Source organism: Cervus elaphus, chromosome 16 (assembly GCF_910594005.1).
Source record: "Cervus elaphus chromosome 16, mCerEla1.1, whole genome shotgun sequence".
NCBI lineage: Eukaryota > Metazoa > Chordata > Mammalia > Artiodactyla > Cervidae > Cervus > Cervus elaphus.
In genome coordinates this window covers 20,515,536-20,542,031 of record NC_057830.1, presented here as the reverse complement: position 1 = coordinate 20,542,031, position 26,496 = coordinate 20,515,536, and the positions used below count along the sequence as shown (strand labels likewise).

Genomic DNA, 26,496 nt, shown 5'->3' with positions numbered 1-26,496 from the left:
TATTAAGAGTTACTCACTATGAAGTCAGTCAGAAAGAGAAAGACAAACCTATATTAACACATATATATAGAATCTAGAAAGATAGTACTGATAATCCTATTTGCAGGGTATCAGAGGAGACATAGACATAAAGAACAGAATTTTGGACACAGTGGGGGAAGGAGAGGTGGGATGATTTGAGAGAATAGCCTTGAAACATATACATGACCATGTGTAAAATAAATAGCTGGTGGGAATTTGCTATACGATGCAGGGAACCCAAAGCCAGTGCTGTGACAATCTAGAGGGGTGGCATGGGGAGGGTGGCAGGAAGGGGGATCAAGGAGGAGGGGACATATGTATACCTAAGGCTGATTTATGTTGATGTATGGAAGAAACCATCACAACATTGTAAAGTAATTATCCTCTAATTAAAATTTTAAAAAAGGAGTTACTCACTAAAAGTATATGTATTGTTATCTAAAAGTTTTAGGTCACTTGCGATAGTAGGTGGCATAAGCTGTGGGGGACGAGAGATGCACCAATGGAATTCACTTGCTTGTTCATGGCCAGGTCTAGAGTTTGGCCTTGATCATTTCTCACCGGAGGGTATTCTCATTTGCTATGAGTGATAGCATGCTTGTTAGTCAACAATCTGAAAGGCCATAATAGGCAGGGCAGCCAGGGCCAAACACATGGAGAGTCCCACGTGCCCCGGCTGCTCTCTGAACAGAGCGGTGGATGGAGACAGAGCGTGCATGGCAAACAGACAGATGGAAGAACCCAGTCAGTGCCAGACCAGAGTCATAAATCTGCCAGTGTGAGAGGTGGCTTCCAACATGGGCTGGTGGCCTGGCAGGGAAGCAGAATCTCGCCCGCCTCTTTTCCCAAGCAGAATCAGGCCTGTATGAAACTATAGGACCCAGAGGATGGAGAAACAGTACCCTGTGTGTGATCAGTGAAATGAACATCCATGAAGCTCATTCACTGGGATCTGAGAGCTGGATTGTTCCATCAGAAACCTTTATGTCCATCACAGTCTGAACTGAAAATCAGGACGGTTGTCCTACCTTTAACTTATAAAATGACCCCCTCTCTCTCTTTCTTTCTTCCTTATGTAAACAGTATTGTTTAATATACTAAAAGTATTAGATCAGTAACTATATAAGTTATCATATATTCTAGTTCTGATTTTTTTCTATTTCATTTCTCAACTCTGATTTGAATATTGTGGACCAATAGTACCAATTCATATACTGCTTATCACTGCTGACACAAGAGTCTTAGGACATTTTACTCATGGATTATTTGAGCCCCATACACTTTCACATGGCAAGTTTTGTTTGGTGCACCTTGGAGTGATTTTGTTTAGATTTGTGTGTGTGTGTGTGCATGCCTGTGTACACATATATATGCATTTTTTTTTAAAAAACAAGAATATGTTATGTGTAGATTTTCACTCGTATTTTCTTTCTATTTTGTCTCTTGTGTGTGTATGCTCAATCACTCAGTTGTGTCCTACTCTTTGTGACCCCGTGGACTGTAGCCACCAGCTCCTCTGTCCATGGAATTTTCCCAACAGGAATACTGGAATGGGTTTTGCCATTTCCTCCTCCAGCGGATCTTCCCAACCCAAGGATCGAACCTGTGTCTCCTGCATTGGCAGGAGGATTCTTTACCACTGAACCTCCTGGGAAGCTCCAGATGTCAGAATAGAGATCGGTATAATACGTTGTGGGAACAATGATAAGACAGGGTCTCCCTTTTCCTGAGGGGACCTGGCAAAGGTTTGGGGAGAGTCATGACATTTTCACTGAGTCTGGAAGGATAAATACTAAAAATTATTTTTCCTTCCTTATAATCTACCTCATTAAACCTGTATTCCAAAAAACCTTCATTAATCTGATATGCTTAATTCATTTAACACTGAATAACTGCTATGTGCCTTACACTGGGCTAGGCCCTAGGGATATAACCAGAATAAGACAGGCAGGACATCCTATAACAAGGAATAACAATGATAGTGTGTACTCATTTGTGATAGGAATAGAAGGGAGAAACATGAAGTAAGAGATTCATATATAACAAGAATGCTTAAGCTAGGCTCTGGGAGTAGAGAACGCACCCTCAAGGAAATGCTGTTTCATTACCCGACCATGCATGAATTTATCCCCATCTGTTCACTGAGATGAACAGTAATGCAGTGCCATCATTCCAGTGGGGACAAACAAAGCCTTGTGGCTCCTCATTTTGAGAGAGATAAGTGTAACGAGAAAAAAAGGGAAAGCTGAGTCCTTAAAGCTATTCAAATATTTTTATCTGAAGGAGCACTAATGCATTAATTCCAAAGGATGTCACAAAATATTCCTAGACATATGCAGACAGCGCTTACAAAGGTGATCCATGCTGTCCCATCATGTGCCTGTCTGACCCTGAACTCAGTCTATTCCTGCCAAATTTTCATCCCAATCTGACTTGGTCGTAGTTCTCCTCCTACTACACCAATCTATCTTGTACTTTAATATCATCTAAGGTTTTCAGTGTTTAAAGCATATTGCATTTGTTTTGTTTTCTGTGTGGTATATTAAACACAAATTTAACAAGTATTTTACTGGCTCACTGCTGAGTAAAAGTGTCACATTTAAGAGAAAGGACTCCAGGGACAGGTTTCCTGGCTTCAGAACTAAGACTTGTGATGAACTTGGACAAATTATTTAACCCCTCCATGCCTCAGGTGTCTTATCTGTACAAGAGGATAACGGTGTCTACTTGTTGACCATCTGCTAGAGTTGCTTCAGACACTGCGTGGCCAAATCCCTGAGACTGTCAAGTTTCTCTCTCAGATGAAGGGGGAAACCTGTAGATGATTCCAGTTTCACAATTCTATCATTTAACTTCCACCATTCATGTGCCATTCATTATGTTGGCATTTTTATCCATCTAAATAGATATTCTATAATGAAAGGAGGAATATAAGGCATAGGAAGTCTTAAAACATGGATGAAGTTTATAAAAAACCACAAGCACATGCATAGCAAAGAACAATTGTAAGATCACATTCTTCTGGGGAGATGTTGAAAGGAGGGTTCAGAAAATTAAAATGGCATATGATGTGGTGGGATATGGGAACTTTGGAACCCAGCTGTATTGAATACCAATCCCAGTCCTTCCCCAGGTCACTTGTATGCTCTGGAGGGTAAGTTACTTAACCTTGATGAACTTTCATTCCTTACAAGCAAAGCAAATGTAATACTACCGAGACTAGGGATTTTGTGAAAACTACTATGATAAAGTGCCTGACACCCAATTTGCAATAGTTGATGGTAATTATTAACTTTTCATTCATTTAAGGTTCTCAGTCTTTAATCACAGCAGTGTCAGAGTTGGTGACAGCTTCCCTCATGCCTGTTCCTTATTTTAAATGGGAATACAATGTACTGGATGCTATAAACATAATGAAGAAATGTAAGATATGGTCCCTGTCATCAGGGAGCTTACAGGGTACACAAAGGTGTTATGAGTTAAATGGTAGTACACATGTATTAGTTCACGATAACGAGGGAGGCGCCAATCCTAAAGGTGTGACAGTCAACTAATCCAGAGTAGGAGAACATCACTCAGGCAAACGTGCTCAAGTGGGATTTGTCACGTAAATAATGGTAGTATTGCCACATAGTTCAGTTCAGTCGCTCAGTCGTGTCCGACTCTTTGCAACCCCATGGACTGCAGCACGCCAGGCCTCCCTGTCCATCACCAACTCCCAGGGTTTACTCAAACTCATGTCCATTGAGTTGGTGATGCCATCCACCCATCTCGTCCTCTGTCGTCCCCTTCTCCTCCTGCCCTCAATCTTTCCCAGCATCAGGGTCTTTTTAAATGAGTCAGCTCTTCGCATCAGGTGGCCAAGGTATTGCAGTTTCAGCTTCAACATCAATCCTTCCAATGAATATTCAGGACTGATTTTCTTTAGGATGGACTGGTTGGATCTCCTTGCAGACCAAGGGACTCTCAAGAGTCTTCTCCAACACCACAGTTTGAAAGCATCACACTCAGCTTTCATTATAATCCAACTCTCACATCCATACATGACTACTGGAAAAACCATAGCCTTGACTAGATGGACCTTTGTTGGCAAAGTAATGTCTCTGCTTTTTAATATGCTGTCTAGGTTGGTCATAACTTTTCTTCCATGGAGTAAGTGTCTTTTAATTTCATGGCAGCAGTCACCATCTGCAGTGATTTTGGAGCCCCAAAAAATAAAGTCTGTCACTGTCCCCACTGTTATTGCCACATAATGAAGTTAACAATTTATTGCGATGTGTGCATATAATGCCCTGCTGGGCACATTGGCTGTCCCAGTCATTCCTCATCACTGTAATACACACATTCAGTTCAAAATATTCAAGACCAGCATGAGTGAGCTTTTTCATTGATTCTCTTATTTAATTTATTATCTCAACTTATGTTTTATATGACTTTAGAATTTAATATTATACCTGAAATCTATCTGAAATTATCAGTTGTCGCTTTCTCTAATTCTTCTAAAGAGTTGACTGAAAACTGCTATTTAATTCTCCATCTCTCCAACATAGTTTTTTAATACAATTGTGAAGCCTCAGAAGTTTTCAGTTTTTTTAAGCCACTGGTCTCTCTATCAGAAAGCTCTCCAACTTGATAATTCTTTAACATTCCTTCTCCAGATTTTTATTGGTGAGATATCCATGTATTTCATAAAGTCAACCAGAGAATCTCTGATTGCCCAGGAGAAAACAATTCTGACTGGAGAATGCTGTTACCTGAACCCCTTACTCCGAAGGATCATAAGATTCATAGGTGAGTACAAGAGGATGTTGTAAAAGCCCTCACTTACAGATAAAACTTACTAAAAATGGACATACTTGATAAAATAACCTAAGCAATGGCAGCACCAACTTTAAAAGCAAAGGTTGTTTTAGAGTTTTTCTAGGAAGTGCAGAAATTGTGTCTGACCATGGTGCCAACTCAAAATCTTTCATCCTTAAAGTGAAGCAATACTTACTAAAGTGTTTTACAAAAGATTTCAACTTTTTTCCCACACTATATTTAACTGAGATTCCCTCAGGACATATATTTTAATATTGACTGGATATTGCCATATACTCTTTAGCTGAGTCAGGCAAGGGGGTGGGCCATCAGGGAACACCAATAAAATGAACTTAGAAATAATCAAATTTCCTGGAAAAAAAAAGTTTCCTACCTAGTAATTCTGTTATGCAGGGAACTTATAAAAGTATGGGAAATCACATCCATCAGTTTCTTGACAACCATGCCTTTCCAAAGTTGGAAAACAAAGAGTTTTACTAGTGTTTATGACAAAGAATAATTAAGACACTTTCTATATCCCTCCTTCTAGGACTTTTATAAAAATCCTGAGGGGATATGGATAATAATCACAGATATAGGAATGAATGTGTATATGGGTAAATGTGGGAATATAGATCTCACAGAGTTCCTACACAGTGAGTACTCAGTAAATAATTACTAGTCTTCTAATGAGATCCTGCAAATTATCTACTGGCCAGGTGCTTGTGGGAGCCAAGATAAAACTCTGAACATATCAATATGGTGTTAACACAAGTCATGATACCATTTAGAACATAGAGAACTGACAGCTGAGAAGGTGAGGTCCAGAAGACACATGCTCTCAACTCCTTTGATTATTCTTAATCCTTTTCTTCCTATGGAAGAAAGGGTTGAATTTCCTCAAGTCATGAGCAAAGGATCACAGCACAATCAAATGTGCAGTAAATTCATGCACCCCTATTTTCACTGTAGCACTATTTATTAATACGATAGCCAAGACATGAAAACAACCTAAATGTCCATCAACAGAGTAATGGATAAATGAGGTGTGGTACATGTATACAATGGAATATTACTCAGCCATTAAAAAGAATGACATAATGCCAGCAACATGGATAGACCTAGAGATCATCATACTAAGCCAGAAAGAGAAAGACAAATGCCATGTGGTATCACTTACAAATGGAATCTGAAATACAGCACAAATGAAATACCTATGAAACAAAAACAGACTTACAGATATAGAAAATGGACTTGTGGTTGCCGAGGTGGGGAGGGTGGAGGCAAAGACTGGGAGTTTGGAATTAGCAGATGCAAACTATTATACATAGGATGGATAAACAGCAAGGTCCTACTGTATAGCACAGGGAACTATAATATATCCAACATCCTGTGATAAACCATAATGGAAAAGACTATGAAAAGAATATATATATATATATGTGTATAAATGAGTCACTTTGCTATACAGCAGAAATTAAATAATAGTATAAATCAACTATACCTTAATAAAATTTAAAAACTATATGCAGTAACTTCTAACATTGGCATGGGAGTGAGGGAAGTAGTAGAGTGGGAGGCCTAAGAAAATCTAAAAGAAGCAACCCTTAACATTCAAACAGTCTTTGGCATTTACTGATATTTGCAGAAAGACCTGTGGGAATCTGCAATAGGCTCACTGGGTTTACCCTGATCCATATGATGTCATCACTATTACTCATTCCAAACAATAGTGTCTTTCAAAGACATCCAGAATTTGGTCACTTGTTACCAGAGTGGCTTCAAGGAAAAAAGAGGAGAGGATAGAATATTTATTATACAGAGCACTGGACTAGACACTTTATAAAATTTCTTTGATCCACCCAACACCCTTTAAGATAGATTATAGTTCTAACTGTGCAGACAAAGAAGCTGATATAAAGTGGGATAAACTCACTGTTCCCAAGGACTATGAGTGTGTGTGTAAGGCCAATAATACCTATACTGTGAGCATGAAAAATACTATGATAAAGAGCTTGATACCAGTTTTTAAAAGATGATGGTAATCATTTACTTTTAACTTTTCATTGCATGACTTTGCTTTCCATGGGTTCAGTTACTCACAGTCAGCCATGGTCCCAAAAGGCTCCAGAAATAATTCCTGTTTTAAATCACTCTCCATTCTGAGTATGTTGAAATCTTGCACCATCTTGCTCTGTCATGAATCTTCCCTCTGTCCAAAGGGTCCCTCCTGTCTGTCGGTCACTTAGTGGCCCTCTGGTTATCACATTGACATCATTATATCACAGGGCTATATTCAGGTAACCCTTACTGTACTTAATAATGGCCTCAAAGTGCAAGAGTAGTGATGCTGGCAATTTGGATATGCCAAAGAGAAGCCATAAAGTACTTTAAGTGAAAAGGTAAAGGTTCTCAACTCAATAAGAAGAATCATATGCTGAGGTTGAACAGTAAGAACAGATCTTTTGTTTGTGAAATTATGAAGGAAAAAGGAATATGTGCTAATTCTGCTGTCACATTTCAAACTGCAAAAGTTATAGCCACAGTACGTGGTAAATACTTAGTTAAGACAGAAAAGGCATTACATTTGTACAGTAAGATAATCTGAGAGAGTCTATATTCACCTAACTTTTATTACTATAGATGTTCTATTTTGTTATTAGTTGTTGTTAATATCTTAGTGTACCTAATTTATAAATTAAACTTTGTTATAGGTATGTATGTATCAGAAAAACATGATATAACATTTGGTATGATCCATGCTTTCAGGCATCTACTGGGGGTCTTGGAATGTATCCCCATGGATAAGGGGGACTCTTGCAATTTGTGATCCCTTGGAGAGGAGGGACTGTATCTTTCTTGCTTTGTATCAATAGCATATTGTAAAATGCCTGTCACATAGTAGGTTTTCCATAATTTTTCTGGAGGGGTAAAGAGCAAAACTAAACTGTGTTAAATCACAGATTCACCTAAAATTGCTTTCATAAATACTGATTCTTAAATATTCATTTGCCACCTGTTTAATTAACTTTTGGGACATCCTGGGTGGCTCAGATGGTAAAGCGTCTGCCTACAATGCGGGAGACCCAGGTTCAATCCCTGGGTCAGGAAGATCCTCTGGAGAAGGAAATGGCAACCCACTCCAGTACTCTTGCCTGGAAAATCCCATGAACGGAGGAGCATGGTAGGCTACAGTCCACAGGGTTGCAGAGTCAGACATGACTAAGCAACTTCACTTTCACTTTCTAATTAACTTTTTACCTCTCTTAGCTTAGTTCTGGAAAATTAAAGTATATAAATAAGGCAATTTCTAAGAGAAATTCAAAAGTCTATTCTGACTTTTCATATAGGAGAGGTGAATGTGGAGGGAGGGGTTTATCTTGAGATGGGTAACTTTGTCATAGTATCTGTGGATTTTTTTAATAAGAGTTTTTCTTATTCTTATTTTCTTATTCAAGCATACTACTTGAAATGAAGATCCTTTAAATGGAGATGTTTCCTTTGAAAAAATTAAAGTATAATGGAGATGTTTCCTTTGAAAAAATTAAAGTATAGTAAGGTATTAATCAAAATGTATTAGAAATATTATTGTAAGTTGCTTAACAGTCTTTTCCTCTAGCCCAAGAGCCTGCAAAATGTATACTATGCAATTGATATTAGAAAATGATAACTGTTCCTATAAACTGAAATGGCATGACTCTGCTCTTGTGGTTTATATAATTATCCTAGAACCCATTACAAATAGTGTTTCCTAACAAGTACAATCAGTTTCACATTGCAAAAATGGCCAATGAACTAGCAAAGTATTTTTAAACAAAATAAATGCTTTATTCTATCACAGATGAGAAAAAACTTGGGATTCTAGTACATTTCTAGCGAGGGTAAGTCGATATACCCTTTCTGCACAGCAGTTTGACAGTATATTTCAATAGCCTTAAAATAATCATTCTTTTTAACTCAAAAGTCTATTTTAAATAATCTATCCTAAGGAAATAATTGGAAATATAAATCAATTTTTATGGACTAAAATCATTAAATTTTAAGTGAGAAAATGGCAATGGCCAAGTCAAAGGGAAAACATTCAAATTAAGCCATCTTGTCCTACAGACAAATGCTCACTGTGTTGACCTTGACAGAAAGGATTGAACTCCTCTGATTGCCAAATCCAACAGTAACTTTTTTCCCAGGGTCCTCATTATAAGGAAGATGAAACACCCTCACAGATATAGAAAACTTGTGATTACAAAAAAGGAAATGTCTGGGAGTAACAGATATATACCACTATGTATAAAGTAAACAACAAGGATCTACTGAATAGCACAGGGAACTATATTCAATATCTTATAATAACCTATAACAGAAAAGAACCTGTAAATATATATATAACTGAAACACATTACTGTATACCTAAAACTAATGCAATATGATACATCAACTCTACTTCAATGAACAAAAAGAAGTCTCCCAGGCTTTAGCTGTAAACCCTCAGAGTTAACTTCTGTACTCATTTTCAAACTGCTATATAGTTTCTCACACTGTGTTACATGACGTGGGAAGGGAGAACAGGAATTGGTTGAACGAACAAATTTGACCAACCTTTTATCAAAGCAAATGTTGTCAAATCAATAACACATATTTAGACTTCTCCCTTTCATTTTTTCCTCTCCATTGCTTTCCCTTCCTATACCAGTTCTTTTGGTATGCATTAAACTGAACAAAAATACACAGGCTTAAGTTCTAAAAAGATATAAACCTCTACATTCTCTTTTCAGAAACAAAAACAAACTAAGGAAGTCATAGTTAAATTCCTTTCATTCACAAATATACCTGAGTAAGCATATCTTGTAAATATTGATTATTAAATAATAGCTTTTTTGTTTAAAACTGAAAAGTATGGATAAAAAATATTAGAATTTGATGAGGGTTTCTGGTTTATTTGCCTTCTTGAGTAACTTTCTTTTGGGTTAAAGAAAAAAACTAATCCAAATATACCAAGATTAGATTGTCTATTAGCACCTAAAATAGACTGTCATCCAGAAGCTATTCATTATGGGCTTTTCATTTGGGATCACATGGTTGCTCCGTTATTACTTCTAATAAAACTTTAATTAAATACCAAATAAGTCTTAGGCCATTTACTTAGGTCATGTCTAAGGATTAGGTAGCCATGGACAGACTGGAAAGTACCATGGTAAACAGTTAATTCATGTAACAGTAATTAATTGCCATAAATTAAGTGTGATCTAAATGAAGCATGAATATTTTAAATGCAGCCTCAAAGGTCACAGTGTTTTATGGTTGTAAGAATTGATACCCTGAGACAAGCTTAATGTCAGCCTTTTTGAGAACTAGAAAATCTCAGTTGAGATTTAAATTTAAATTTAAATCTCAACTGAGATTTTCTCAATTTAGAAATTCATTTAGATGTACTTTACCTGAAAGGAAACTCCATTTGATTCCATCACTCCATTTTTATTTGCATTCAGTGTTTATAATTATAAACAGGGTTCTGATCATATGTTTAATCTTCAACAATTGTTGGTGTCTACCATATGCTAAACACTGATTAAGGTGTTGAGAACATATCAGTGAACTGAATAGAGATTTATTTGCTCTCATTGAATTTATATTCTAATGGGGGAAGCTAGGCATTAAACTAAGTATATCATAGTATTTGTGTTATGGGGGGAAATAATATAGAAAAAGGAAATAGGGGGTTTGCAAAGGCAAACATGCAATTTTAAGTGGGAAGGAAGAGGCTGTCCTCCAATGAGAATTATCTAGAGTTGGCAGTGACTTCATAGCAGGACAATGACCATCCCGGGAAACTAGGTGCCCAGCGAACTAGCCCAGCTCCAAGTGTTGACCGTGGAAGTTGACCTTGGCTGGAGAGTTTGAAAGAGAGTATCAGTGTCCAGGCACCCAACTTTAGTTCTGAGTCCAGAGTAGACCCTAAAACAAACATGTCAAAGACAAGGTAGGGCATGGGCCTATAAGTAGATGGAGATATTTCTAGAACTCAGCAACAAGAACCAGATTTGAACCCAGGTATAAGCTGAGGAGGCGAAAGCCAGGATGGATCTTAGGAAATAAGTGGAATCTCAGTTTCTGGACCCCGTGAACATCCAGACCACCAGCCTTTGAGACAAAGATGTTTGATGCTTCCCTCTAGGGACCAGGATTGACTCTGGATGCAGGAGAGGGAGGCATGCTGAGGTTGACAGCCTTGGTTGACCGCGAAGGCATAACCAGGGATCAAGCACTGCTCAGGTCTCAAGAAGGTGTGACGAGGCTGCTTTTGGTGGCTCTGTTCAGTGCAGAGAACAAGTCTCGTCCTCCTTGAATGTCAATCCTCACTGAACCAGAGCATTACAGACCTTAACAAGACTCCTGAACCAGAACTCTACAAGTTATCCTAATTATCAAGAGGAAAGTTATTTAGCCATGAGACTCAAGTGACTCTTTTCCAAGGACCCTTCCCAGCACCAGTGTTTAGAGACTGGACTCAAATAAAAAGACTGAGTGGCTTAGTGCTAACTAGAAGGACTATGTAAAGACTAATGCTTAAGAACGAACTAAAAGAACTAAGGATTGCTTCTTTCTTAAGCACTTTGCAATTAACCTGTGCAAATTCATGACACCTCAGTGAACTTATTTGCTGCAAAGCAGAGTTTCTCTTCCTCAGCACTGTGGACATCTTGGGCCTGTTAGCTCTTTTCTGTACAGGAGGAGCGGACATCCTACATTGCAGAGTGTAGGATGCACAGGAGCGTCCCTGGCCTCCACCCACCAGATGCCAGTAGCGCCCCCTCCCCCATGAGTGACAATCACAAATGTCTCCAAACACTGCAAAATGCCCCCTGGGGACAGGATCCCCCTCAGTCAAAATCCACTGCTATAACGAGGATTTCAAAGACTTTTTAAAAGAGTTTTATGAATGTTTATGTTATATAAGACTACACACAAAATCAACACAGCGAGCTGCAGAAATACTGTCTGGATATCAGAAATGAATCCCGGGGCCTCCCTGCTGGCTGTGGTAGAAGAGTCTGCCTGCCAGCGCAGGAGACACAGGTTCAATCCCTGACCTGGGAAGATCCCACATGCTGCAGAGCAACTAAGCTCCTATGCCGCAGCTACTGAGCCTGTGCTCTAGAGCCTGGGAGCTACAACTACTGAGCCCATGTGTCACAAGTACTACAGCCTGCAGGCCCTAGAGCCTGTGTTTCACAAGAGAAGCCAGCTCAATAAGTACCCTGCCCACTGCAACTAGAGAGTAGCCCCCACTCGCCACAACGAGAGGAAAAGTCCTCGCAGCAAAGAAGACCCGGCACAGCCAAAGAAAGAAAGAAATGACTCCCAACAACTGATAAAGGGCAGTTTCAAAGTTTTCTATGATTAAAAAATAATAATAAAATTTGCAAAATATGCAAATATCAAATCACTTTGTATACCTGAAACTAATACAATGCTACATGTCACTCACACCTTAATTTTAAAAAGTATAAGTGCATGTTTTGGAAATGATTTAAATTATTACATTAAAACATCATAAAAGTGAATGGGAAATGCTGATGCAGAGAGCAACAGTACCAGATCAGGATGGCTGGTCACCAATAGGGCTGGCAGCTGCCTGCTGATGGAACTTGAGGCTGGTCAGGTGGTGGGAATAGGGGTGGATTCAGATCAACAGCTTTGGCTTTAGAAACTTATAAATATGAATCAGAAAGAGCAGAATTTGAAGGCTGGAAGCCCTCCAGGCTTTGATTTTCTATTTTTAGGTTCCTTGATACATAAGGAATCTAAAATCTTCCCTCTCCACCTTTAGTTTGTATCTAGGTGTACTTTCTAGTATATCATGCAAAATGCCAGACTGGATGAATCACAAGCTGGAAATCAAGACTGCCAGGAGAAATATCAACAACCTCAGATATGCAGATGATACCACTCTAATGGCATAAAGTCAAGAGGAACTAAAGAGCCTCTTGATGAAGGTGAAAAAGCCGACTTAAAACTCAACATTCAAAAAACTAAGATCATGGCACTCACTCCCATCACTTCATGGCAAATAGACGGAAAAAAGAGGAAACAGTGACAGATTTTATTTTCCTGGGCTCCAAAATCACTGCAGACATGAAATTAAAGATCTTGCTCCTTGGAAGGAAAGCTATGACAAACCTAGACAGTGTACTAAAAAGCAGAGACATTACTTTGCCACCAAAGGTCTATGTAGCATATTAAAAAGTAGAGACATCACTTTGCTGACAAAGGTCCATATAGTCAAAGCTATGGTTTTTCCAGTAGTCATGAATAGATGTGAGAGTCAGACCACAAAGAAGACTGAGTGCCAAAGAACTGATGCTTTTGAATTGTGCTGGAGAAGATTCTTGAGAGTCCCTCAGACTGCAAGGAGATCAAACCAGTCGATCCTAAAGGAAATCAACCCTGAATATTCATTGGAAAGACTGTTGCTGAAGTTCTAATACTTTGGTCACCTGAGGTGAAGAGCCAGGGGTGGGCAAAGGATGAAATGATTGGGTAACATCACCAACTCAATGGACATGAATCTGAGCGAACTCCAGGAGATGGTGGAGGACAGAGGAGCCTGGCGTACGGCAGGCCGTGGGGTTGCAGAGCCGGGACCACTGCGCACACAGCACGCACACAACAGGAGTGAAAAAGGAAGCAGATCCTGAGAGAGGAAGCCCTGAGGCGCTGTCCTGAGTGAAGAGGAGTAAAGTCCCTCTTGCTGAGATAGAACCATCTTCCCAAGAAATTGTGCAACTTTGGGGACTTCCCTGACAGTGCAGTGGTTAAGACCTCACACTTCCAGTGCAGAGGGCACAGGTTTGATCCCTGGTTGGGTAACTAAGATCCCACATGACATGTGGAGTGGCCAAAAGTAGACTTTTTTTAAAAATCAGACAACTTTATACTTTGGCGGAGCAGAAGTCTATTGGTTTGCTCCTTCATTTATAAAAACATTTGGGAGGTTTTCTGGCTGATAACTCTTCCTCTTCCTTTGCCATGATGCGTAGTTATAGTAACGACAGAGTGTTGTTTAAACACCACCAGCTCCTCATGTTTTAAAGGTGTTTTATTAATACAAAGAATGAATAACAGAGTCAAATATATGTTTGAGTTTGTTAGAATCAGTCTTCTTATCTCCTTCTGTCTTAAAATTACTTTATAATCAACTTATTTGAAATATCCTTCAGTTATAAAAACAATAGTCACTAATATATAAATTTCACAATGTACAAAATGTTTTTACAACTATTTTCTGTGATTTTTCAGTAATAACCCAGTGATTTAGGACTATTTAAAGCATCTAAATAAATAAAACCTCTTATAAAGTAACTGAAGTTTAGATTACTTTATTTACATTAAATTTATTCTTTTGATTAAAACCATGACATCAAGACAAGTAGACTGCTGTCAGCTTTTCATGTTTCTGTGACTTATATAGGAAAGAGACCCCAGAATCTTTGTTTTGTAAACCCCTGAACTTAACTATCTAAGGAACTGACATATGCAGTCTGTTAGACACTTCCTTTCGAAACAATATTTGATGTGTGTAAATCAATTTGCACTGATTGTTTCTAGTATAACAAGAAACAATCAGATTAATTGCTAAAGTGATAAGAAAAATGCCTCATTCAGTGATGACATGTCTTAGGTATTCTACCATCTTCTTGTTGGAAAATTGTTGGCTAAAAATAGAGGAATTCTTTTTCTGAGTTGACAAGGCAAACATTTCATCAGGGAAATGCTCTAAATCCTTACCTCTTAGTGCATGAGTGAGAACTAAAGTCCTTTTTTTCACAGCCTAATGCCTATCTCTATATGTATATATATTTTTAAGTACATAAAAATATAAGCTTAGAGGGTTGTGAATGAGAGTTTGGATCTAGAGCCATAGGCGTTTAGTGTCTAATCCCAGCTCTTCTATTCCCATCGCATGGGCTTCCCTGGTGACTCAGCGGTAAAGAATTGGCCTGCCAATGCAGGAGACATGGGTTTGATCCCTGGTCTGGGAAGATCCCCTGGAGAAGGAAATGGCAACCTACTCCAGTATTCTTGCCTGGGAAATCCCTTGGACAGAGGAGCCTGGCGGGCTATAGTCCATAGGGTCGCAAAAGTGTCAGACACAACTTAGAGACTAAAAACAAACCCAGCTCTTCTACTTACTAGCTGTGTGAACTTGGTCAAATTAGTTGACCTCTCTGTGCCTCAGTTTCCTCATCTGTAAAATGGAGATAATGGTGTCTACCTCAAAGAGTTGTGGTGGACTAATATTTCCAAGCACTTAGATTAATACTGAGCACATTCTAAGCACCATGTATTAGCTACCTTGTTACCATCATTAGCTCGTATCCATGGCAGTCTTATTTAAACATCTATCTCATCAGCTCAGTACACCTTGCAAGGAAATGAGATGAACATGGTAACTGCAGATAAAATATCTTCATTAGGAATTTTCCAGTTTGAATAAAACATGTTAAGGAGAAGAAAACATTTCACTGTCTCTCCCTTTTCTAAAGACATCATTGTTTCCTGAAGGAATGGTCTTCACAGCTGGATGACTTTCTCCACTGAGATTTTCCACTAGGGATCTCCACATGGCAACAGGAGAAGCAAAAAGGAACTATGTTCATTTCTTCATATCTTATATTCCATTTGCAATGGTGCTTTCATGAAAGATGCAATCTAGAATGAAGACCCAGTGATTGCATCAGAATATATTTTGAGGAAAGCTGAACATAAGAATTCCTTAGAGGTCCCCTTTCCACTGTCAAAAATGGCATTGGTGACCCTATTCCTCTTGCTTGTACCTGTATGTAGGATAAGACTGTCATCAATTTTCCCACTAAAATAAAGGCCAGGAATTGATTTAAGGGTATGTTTTCTTGTTTTGTTGGTTTTTTTTTTAACATCATGGTGGGAAAACTACCACAAAAGATTCATAAAGCTGGTTAACTTCTGAAAGTGAGAAAATGTTCAAGCATTCTTAATCTCAAACAGTATGGTGCCTAAGTGTGCTAAGTCACTTCAGTCGTGTCCAACTCTTTGGGCCCTGTGGACTGCAACCTGCCAGGCTCCTCTGTCCATGGGGATTCTCTAGGCAAGAGACTGGACTTAGTTTCCATGCCCTTCTCCAGGGGATCTTCCCAACCCAGGGATTGAACCCATGTCTCTTACATCTCCTGCATTGGCAGGCATGTTCTTTTTTTTTTTTTAATTTTTCATTTATTTTTATTAGTTGGAGGCTAATTACTTTACAATATTGTAGTGGTTTTTGCCATACATTGACATGAATCAGCCATGGATTTACATGTGTTCCCCATCCTGAACCCCCCTCCCACCTCCCTCCCCATCTATCCCTCTGGGTCATCCCAGTGCACCAGCCCCGAGCACTTGTCTCATGCATCCAACCTGGACTGGCGATCTGTTTCACACTTGATACTATACATGTTTCGACGCTGTTCTCTCAGATCATCCCACCCTTGCCTTCTCCCAGAGAGTCCAAAAGTCTGTTCTATACATCTGTGTCTCTTTTTCTGTCTTGCATATAGGGTTATCGTTACCATCTTTCTAAATTCCATATATATGCATTAGTATACTGTATTGGTGTTTATCTTTCTGGCTTACTTCACTCTGTATAATGGGCTCCAGTTTCATCCATCTCATTAGAACTGATTCAAATGTATTCTTTTTAATGGCAGGCAGGTTCTTTACCACTAGCACCACCTGAGAAGCCCTTTCATTACCTTGATTTGCTAGCATAGACAGAAGAGCCATTCTCTTTTAGAAGTGTTTAATAAGAGGTTGAAAACATATGTTGAGGAAGAACTAAGATCCTCTCCCCTTTTCAGAGAGTAGTATTACCACTCTAACCCAGATAACTTGTTATGTCTTTTCCACTATTGTTTCAAAATTCTATGTGTTAGTTTCTCCACATGAAAAACATATAGGAGTCATGCTTTCATGTGTGCACATGTTAATATTTAAACTGACAACCATTGCACCTTCTCAGAATCAGAAATGGGGCAATGTGTCTCAAAGATTGTTCACGTCTAAATAAAACTGCCCAAGTGCATCATGACCTCCAGATTTCTTGTGCTTCATAAACATCCACAGGAAGAAATCTCTCCTGCATATGTAGTGTGGATCTTCACATTCCAAATTAAGGATATTTTCTCATTCTTGCTGTATTGAAAAGGGAGAGTGGTTTGATTTCCAAATTATGATTTACAAGTTTTCTGACTCCTGAGACACTTAGAAAGACCCAGTTTTCAATTCTAAGCAGCTAGCACTCTGCTGGATTTCATGGCATTTATTAAAAAGAGAAATGGTCCCTACCTCTTACATGCTAAGTGGTTTGGTCTCAACCCCATGTTCAACAGAGTCAGGGATGTGAGACCCAACAGAAGTGAGACAATTGGACAAGTTTCTATGCTCTTTTACTGTCTTCTCCTGTCAGTCTTCTCTGAAATCTCTTCCGCAGTTGATTCACTGATTCCACAAATGTCTATTAAGTGTTTACTGTGTGCCAGGTTTGATGCTAGGTGCTTGGATACAGGATTGAGCAAAAAATAGATGCGTTCTCTGCTCTTTACAGTGTGCATATTCTACAGTTCTAATGGGAGAGATGGACATTATTGAATAATCATATATAAGAGGTACAAAAAAGAAGAATAATGGTATAATACTAGTCTAAAATAGTATTTTTACTCACTCACCTAGGGTCAATTAATCTACACCAGAGAGGCAAGAATGTACAATGGAGAAAAGACACTCTTCAGTAAGTGCTGGGAAAGCTGGACAGCTACATGTAAAAGGATGAAATTAGAACATTCTCTAATACCACACACAAAAATAAACTCAAAATGGATTAAAGTCCTAAATGTAACACCAGATACTATAAAACTCCTATAGGAAAACATAGGCAGAACATTTTTGACATACACTGCAGCAATACCTTTCTGGATAGAGGAAAACAAAAATCAGAAATGAACAAATGGCACCTAATAAACTTAAAAGCTTTTGCAGAGCAAAAGAAACCATAAACAAAATAAAAAGACAACCCACAGAATGGGAGAAAATATTTGAAAATGAAGCAACTGACAAGGTATTAGTCTCCGAAATATACAAACAGCTCGTGTGGCTCTGTCAAAAATAAATAAGTGGGCACAGGGGTTTTCCTGGTGGCTCAGTGGTAAGGAATCCTCCCGCCAGTGCAGGAGTCATGGGTTTGATCCCTGGTCTGGGAAGATCCCACATGCCATGAACCCATGCACCACCACTATTAAGCCTGTGTTCTCTAGCCTGGGAGCCACGGCTGCTTAAGCTCTCAGGCCCTAGAGTCTATGCTCCACAACAAGAGAGGCCACCTCAACGAGAAGCCTGACCACCACAATTATAGAGCAGCCTTCGCTTCCCGCAACTTAGAGAAAATCTTATGTAGCAGCGAAGACCCAGCACAGCCAAAAAAATTTTTAAATTACTAAATAAATTTTTAAAAATTTAAATGTTTTAAAAATGGGCAAAGATCTAAGTAGATATTTCTCCAAAGAAGACAGACAGATGGCCAAAAAGCACATGAAAAGGTGCTCAACATCACTAATTATCAGAGAAATACAAATCACAACTACAGTGAGGTATCATCACACATCAGTCAGAACAGCCATCATCAAAAAGTCTACAAACAGTAAATGCTGGAGATGGTGTGGAGAAAAGGAAACCCTCCTACACTGTTGGTGGGAATGTAAGTTGATGAAGCCACTATAGATAATAGTACGGAGTTTTCTTAGAAACCTGAAATAGAGTCCCCATATAATCCAACAATCCCACTCCTAGGCATATATCCCGAGAAAAACATAATTCGAAATGATATATGCACCCCAGTGTTCACAGTAGCAATATTCAGAATAACCAAGACATATGTGCTCAGTTACTCAGCTGTGTCTGAATCTTCGCAACCCCCTGGACAGTAGCCCACCAGACTCCTTTGTCCATGGGATATTTTCAAGCAAGAATACTGAAGTGGGTTGCCACTTCCTACTCTAAGACATGGAAGCACTCTAAATGTCCATCAGCCAATGAAAGATGTGGTACACAATGGAATACTACTCATCCATAGAAAAGAATGAAGTAATGCCATTTGCAGCAACATGAATGGATGTAGAGAATATTATGCTTAGTGAAGTAAGCTGGATAAAACAAATATCATATTATATCACTTATATGTGAAATTTAAAAAGAAAAAATGATACAAATGAATTTATTTACAAAACAGGGGACAGACTCACATACTTACAAAATAAACTTACTGGTTACCAAGTAGGAAAAGGGGAGATAAATTAGGAGTTTGAGATTAACATATACACACTACTATACATAAAGCAGATAACCAACAAGGTTCTACTGTATAGCACAGGGAACTATATTCTGTATTTTGTAATAACTTGTAAGGGAAAATAACCTGAAAATATATAACTGAATCGCTTTGCTGTACACTTAAAATTAATACAACATTGTAAACTGAACTTCAAAAAAACTTCATAAACCCAAAGAATATGCTTTATATATAGCAGTTGTGAATTTGAGTAACTCAAATATGCAAACATTTCATAGTTCTTTTTTTTTTTTTACTGAGATGCAATTTACATACCACAAAATTCACCCTTTAAAGTGTTCAGTTTGGTGGGTTTTAGTATATTCACAAAATTGTACAACTACCAGCACTGTTTAATTCTAGAAAATTTCTTCATCCCTCCCAAAATACCAATACCTATTAGCAGTCACCCACTGTTTTTCCCTTCTCCCCAGACCCTGATGTTCACTATTCTGCTATCTGTGGATTTGCCTGTTTTAGGCATTTCATATAAATTGATCATACAAGGTAAAAAAAAATAAGAGTAGCTTTTTCCCCAAGATCCCATGTGATGTGTGATTATTTCTGCCTCTTCAGGTTTAGGTGGGGCAAGATCTATACATTCTGTTTTCCTCAAAAGAAAGAACAGAATGACTTGCTCCTGGTCCAACCTTCAGAGCGTAAGCCTGAGAGCAGGTTGGCATGCACAGCACGGAGTCCAATTCCAAATCAGCAGGTTTCCTACTGGAGCTCCTCAGCTACTGAACCGGCATCTCGTCCTACCCCCCAGTGCCATGACAATGCAATGCACCCAAAGCTATGGCGCCCAGCACAAGCTGCTCTCCACCGCATGCAGGTCTAAACCACTCAGAAGCAAGATGCCAGCACCAGGGCCCCTGCCACTGCCTGCCTAGCTGTTGTCCCGGAGCGTGTCTCTAAGTACATTTAGCAGAGCAAGGGGGAAAAGGAACTCATCCAGTGGAGTGACAGCATCCCTGTTTTCTGAGCAATCTAAATCCCGGATCTCTGAGTAGGGGGCAGACAAGAGAGAAAGGAAATCTCCCTAGGTTTTCTCCCATGATGGATCTTCAGAGAGAAGCTAGGGTTTTTCATGAGATAAAACCTTGGGTGTGTGTGTGCACATGTGAGAAAGGAAGAGAGACAGAAATCCTCACTGATTATCCCTTTGAGTTGGCACTCTGAATTTCCATCTTTTTTTCACTGTCATCATGTATATTTTAGTTGAGAAGTGTTCTGTTAGAGTCTGTCAGCAAAGTGCCATTTTAAACTGGAAAATCGCACACTTGCAATTTAATATAGAATAATTGGCCTTCAGTTCAGAAGCTCCACCTCCGGGTCACAGGTTCTTTATGGCTAAAAGGAAATATTCCTTCCTTTGCTCACCCCATCAGCCCCTGCTAATTATTACTCTGTGGTCTGGGTCTAGGCTTCCTAATGAAGGCCTCCTGTGTGTCTTTCTCAGCAGCGAGCAGTCTGATTTCTGCATTTTGACCAGTTCTTTGTTTGGGAGGCAAAAAGACATCCTGATAGGAGGCCTTGTTAGCATTCGCCAGCACCCCAGTTACCTGTGGCCGAGAAGATCTTTGTCATGCGTGCTTCCTACTTACGTCACTGTTTCCCCTACAACCTTCTCAGCTGAATAAAAGGATGGAACCCTGAACTGATCCCATGACAAGAAGCGGGTCACAGAGTTTCACCTCTGTGTCCTCATTTACCAGTGACGAAAGATCCTAATTTGTCCAAAGAATCCAGGTAAAACCCTGAGAGGGAGGAGAAAGGATTTTTAACACTTTCATCTTCCTCTTTCTTCATCCTTTGACTTGCCTGATGTGTGTCAGATTCTTTTAGGCCACAAAGTGGCAGCAAGCTCAGGTTACCATGGTGATCCATGTCATCAAAACAGGGACCATATAACGATAACCCTACATGCAAAACAGAAAAAGAGACACAGATGTACAGAACAGACTTTTGGACTCTGTGGGAGAAGGCGAGGGTGGGATGTTTCGAGAGAACAGCATCAAAACATGTATATTATCTGGGGTAGAACAGATCACCAGCCCAGGCTGGATGCATGAGACAAGTGCTCGGGCCTGGTGCACTGGGAAGACCCAGAGGGATCGGGTGGAGAGGGAGGTGGGGGGGGGGGGGGGAATCGGGATGCGGAATACATGTAAATCCATGGCTGATTCATATCAATGTATAACAAAAACCACTACAATATTGTAAAGTAATTAGCCTCCAACTAATAAAAAAATAAATGGGAAAAAAAAGAAAACAGGAACCATAGACCTCACCAACAATGCCAGTCTCTGTCCTAAAGCCAGGCTGCTTCTACCTCCTGGTTCTCTGAGCATTCTAATGCCCCTCACCCCTGATGGATTGACAAGTGCCCACCCCATTCTACACCAGAATGTATGGATCCTGTGGGTACCCTAGGGCTCAACCAATTTGACCCTCATCCATCACTGCTAACACAGGCACCTTCTCTGAAAGATGTGCAGAGCTCCTGAGCTACACCCTGGAAGGCACAGGACAGACTTCAACTTGATTTTCAAAAATCATTCTGGAGGTTTCTGTTGCCCTGCCCCTGGGGTTTGACAGCCAGCATGGGCAGGGAAGGGGACAGCCCCTTCACTCCTTCAGCCAGACTAGGTAAGTTTCTAGCTCCTCCTTGGGAGACATCCTTCCCACATCTCCCCATTTCAGGGTTTATTTTAGAAATTCAATGGTCTTGTCCTCTAGACCATGGCTCTTGGTTTTCCCATCCAATTCGTTTCAGAATTCCAAACAAAACAGTACCTGTCTCAAGCATATAGCTCTGGCAAGCTAAGAGAGTTTTACTTTTAGACTTCTGTGACTGCTATAAATCCACTCAGAAATGTGATCAAGGACTTCCCTGGTGGTCCAGTTGCTAAGACTCAGCACTCCTAATACAGGGGGCCCTATTTAGGGAATTAGATCTCACATGCCACAACCAAAGACCTCACATGCCACAACTGAGGTCTGGAGTAGGCAAATAAATAAAAATATTTTTTTAAAAAAGAAGTGTGATTAGCTCCCTGAAGCAAGGAATACTGTTGGGAGCAGAGCCATAAGCTAAATATCAACAGAACCAGCTAGGGAGGGTCATAGGAATGAAAAATGTATCTGTTAAAACTTCAAAAAGATTATCACACTTAAAGAATTTTAGACACCAAGGTAGGATACTTCAAAAGCATCTCCTTCAAATCATATATTGCAGTAGAGGAGGCCATAAACAGTGTTCCACCTGACTCTAAGGACAAAAGCAACACTTTTTAGCTTCTGAGGCTTGTAACATACACACAAGCAGCTCAGGATTAACAGAGGAATGCCTGGAATGCCTTACAAAAGCCCTGCATGATCTGACATTGTCTGTGAATCACCAGGGTAGGCTCCACCACACTTTGTTGGCATGGCATGTGCCAGGCAGGTGGAGTCCTGGGGCTGCCCTTCTGAAGCTACATCAAATACACCAGAATGAGCTGTTTGGAAAGCAAATGCTTGTTAAGCCATCAGGAGAAGCAGACATAATCCAGGGGAGGCCAGGGGAAAAAGGGAAAGCAACTTTCAGCAACAGTATCACACGACAACAAAGCAGAAATTTGCCCATCACAGACCCACTGCGACCACAGACCTGGTATTTCAGATACTCATCTGAGGAACCTAGAAATCCTCAGAAATGTCTCGGAAAGAATTCACCCTAATTGGAGGCACTCCAACAAATAAAATGCCAGGGGAAAATGCTGTCACTTTTCTCTATTCAAATCATGAATTATCCTCGTTTTCCTGGAAAAGTATGTCTAGACAGACTTATTGCCCCTTGAAAAGGCTAGAGACCTGGTCTTTGAGTATCTCGAAGATATAAAAAATTGCTAACCAGAACCTGGGAGTGAAAGGAATGATCAATGAATGCTTAGTTTCAGAGGTCAGACCCAGGAGTGTCAGTCAGCTGAAGCTATTAAAAGAGCCAGTTCTCATTGTGATAAAGCACATCCTGGCAAAGCCACAGAAAAGAAAATTATAAGAATCAATACAAGTCAAAATGGAAACCGGATGAAGGTTTCAGCCAAACTTGTCTTCACTTCTGATCTAATGGATTGACTTCTGGGTGCTGAAATCAGCACAATTTGCAGATTCAAGACATTGAATATGGAAGTCAAAACTGGATAGAAATTTAATCAAAACCTATAGCAGACCCTTGAAATTTACAAGGGTTAATGCTGCCTCTCACTCTTGCCAATTCCTCCCACAGCTGAGATGCACTGGCAAAGTCTTCTTTACCTCTTCAAACAACCTGTGTATAGCTTGGCTCTCCACAGCTGCTCTTGATACATTTAACAGATACTCTATAGATGTATGCATAACCTTTGAAAGAATCCACAGTACAACTTCCTATAAGGAATTCATATTTTTGTCCAAGCTAGTCAGGGGCAATCCTATATTCCTGTGGAATTTACCAGAGAACAGATGAAATCCAAGAAGTATAGCCTACCTACAGGATTCTTAGCCAAACAGATCAAGTCAGCATGGTAGGTAAAATGATGCCTTTCTCACCCCAAAATGTTTATGCCCTAATCCCTAGAAACTGTGGGCATGTTACTTTACATGACAAACAGGAATGTACATGTGTGATCAGACTAAGGATTTTGAGATTATCCTGGATTATTCAGGCAGACACAATGTAACCAATGTAACATTATAAGAGAAGCAAGATAGTCAGGGAAGGAGACGTGACAACAGCAATAGAGCTCTTACGATACAATTGCTAGAAGCAGGGGCATAAGTCAGGGAATGAAGGTAAGAATCTGGGAAAAGAAAGGAAAAAGTTCTGCTCTGGAGCTTCCAGAAAGAACACAGCCCTGCCAACACTTTGATGTTAGCCCAGTGAAACCTATTTTGGATTTCTGACCTCCAGAACTGTAAAAGGATGCATTCATGGTGGTTTAACCACTCAGTTGGTTATTCGATACAGTCAACAACATTCTCATTTTCTGTTGCCAACATCAAATGAGACATTCAATTCAATCAGGGTTTCTCTAGAGCGATCTCTTTCTTTCTTTGAAGGACGACTCCTAACATACTCATTCTCTCTCACCTGCCATAATAACTCCTTCGAGGAGTACTCGCATCTCCAACAGGACCAGGGAAAAGATATACTCTGCAGAAGGCAAGATAACCCATGTTGAGTAACTATTGAGTTGACCAAAATGTTCGCTCATGTTTTTCCGTAACACCTTTCAAACTTTTTGGCCAACACAATACTTAATGCCAGGCACCCTAGGGGTTATTTTGCACACATTTTATCTTTCTAACTCTTTTCTGAGGTATCATTCCCTGCAACCACTCTGTGATTAGGGTACTAAGATTCAAAGAAGATAGCTTACACTGTGAACCAATCACCAAAACAGTGCCTAGAGCCCAGCTCTACGTGACTCCAAAATTCAATTCCTCCTATGAGAACATGCTGCTTCTACTTTATTGATGCAAAACAGTAAAGCGCTACCAGCAGCGTGACTGCATCAATTTGGAAGAAACAGTGGTTTAGGAAGCAGGAAAGGGAAAGGTGAGGGGACAGTCTGACCCCAGAGAGGACCTTTCTGATAGGTTGTCATGAGCTCACACTGCTGTTTTACTCTCAGGGACAAAAACCAATTTATGGTGTATGTCACCATTCCTAATTGCTTTAAATCTCCTCATAGGAGTATTTGCTTTTGGGCTTTTTGCTACTGACATTTTTGTAAATGCTGGACAAGTGGTCACGGGGCACCTGACCCCGTATTTCCTGACGGTGTGCAAGCCCAACTACACCAGTACAGACTGCCGGGCGCACCACCAGTTCATCAACAACGGGAACATCTGCACCGGGGACCTGGAAGTGATAGAGAAGGCGCGGAGGTCCTTTCCCTCCAAACACGCTGCTCTGAGCATCTACTCCGCCCTGTACGCCACGGTGAGTATGACCCGAGTGGAGTTTTGGCTGCAACGGGTGTCTCTGCCATCCTCACCCACCCCCCCCCCACTGCCTTTTTCATCACTTCTTTCATGGCAGTCACTTCTGGTGACTTTTGAAGTCATGTGACAATGTGCTTCTCCTCCATTCTATCATGCCCCCACCCTCAATACCCCCATGTAAGACCTGCCAGAGGATATTAATTCTGGCATGACTGTTGATGATCACTTAGTCCCAGCCTCCCATTTTACAGATGCAGAAACTGAGGCCCAGAGAATTGTTAAGAGCACAGTCAGAGCAGAGGCCCAGGCTCCTGGCATTGGGCACGGGGTTCTGTCACTGCCCAGAATAGCACTCTGGGCCAAAGCTCTGGTTGGTTCCAGAACAACACGTATTCCTCACGCTTGTCTGTAGATTGCAGATGTAGGCCTCATGCAAATGCCTGCCCAAAGCAATGTGCAATACCAGATGAAGACAGGGCTTTCCTCTGCTCCTCCTAACACTCTTTGACACTTTAGCAGAACAGATGGGCAATCCTGCAAGACCCCCAAAATCCAACAGTTCACTTCTCACTGTTCTCTAGATCACAAAATCTCTTGACTGCCCCCACTGGGGTATAATAGTCTAAACTTTGTGGCCTCGTCAAAGAGAAAGCGCAAAAGTGTGTCTAACATCTTAAAATGGAAGAAATGGTGTCCGTCTATATTTCCTGCTCTTTAATTCCGCCCCACTTTGGAAATAACCTAGGGCTTCCTAGGTGGCACTAGTGGTAAAGAACCCGCCTGCCACTGAAGGAGACGTAAGAGACATGGGTTCAATCCCTCGGTTGGGAAGCTTCCCTGGAGGAGGGCATGGCAACCCACTCCAGTATTCTTGCCTGGAGAATCCCATGGGCAGAGGAGCCTGACAGGCTATAGTCTGTAGGGTCACAAAGGGTCAGACATGACTGAAGTGACAGCATGCATAGAAATGACCTCATTTCACCTTTGCCTGACCTCTGCTTCTGTAGAACCCAATGTGTTGCAGTAGAGGGATCAATGCAAACGTTCCACTAATGGATATCATGTGTATTTACCTATGGATGAGTGACTATTGGCTAAAAACATCCCTTTTCATTCAACTTACTTTATATTTAGGGTACTACTAGTCTAGAGATTCTTGGGTGAAAGGTGAGATAAGGAGAAGGCAGAGCAAAGACCACTTTCAAGCTCTGCAGTCTTCCTGGAAACTCCCCGTGAGCCTTCACCCCAGCCCCCAGGAGCACGTTCCCCTCCAATGACAGTAACCTCACTGCCCACTGCATCTG

General features: G+C 40.3%; 1 protein-coding gene, 1 long non-coding RNA gene and 1 other non-coding gene across 5 annotated transcripts in view; 2 read left to right on the top strand and 1 right to left on the bottom strand.

Annotated features, from left to right (window-relative positions):
• The window catches only part of LOC122709949, a 163,980-nt gene that overhangs the window by 120,062 nt on the left and 17,422 nt on the right, over positions 1–26,496 (bottom strand). The gene's annotated exons all lie outside the window — the stretch shown is intronic.
• The window catches only part of PLPPR1 (phospholipid phosphatase related 1), a 552,374-nt gene that overhangs the window by 513,046 nt on the left and 12,832 nt on the right, over positions 1–26,496 (top strand). For both annotated transcript variants that reach the window (XM_043927332.1, XM_043927331.1), the window contains 2 exons: positions 4,680–4,812; positions 24,940–25,190. In XM_043927332.1, the coding sequence (XP_043783267.1) occupies positions 4,680–4,812; positions 24,940–25,190 (384 nt within the window). The remainder of the gene's footprint in view (positions 1–4,679; positions 4,813–24,939; positions 25,191–26,496) is intronic.
• TRNAC-ACA lies at positions 7,861–7,932 on the top strand. The gene has a single exon. It is a non-coding gene; the product is annotated as a tRNA-Cys (tRNA).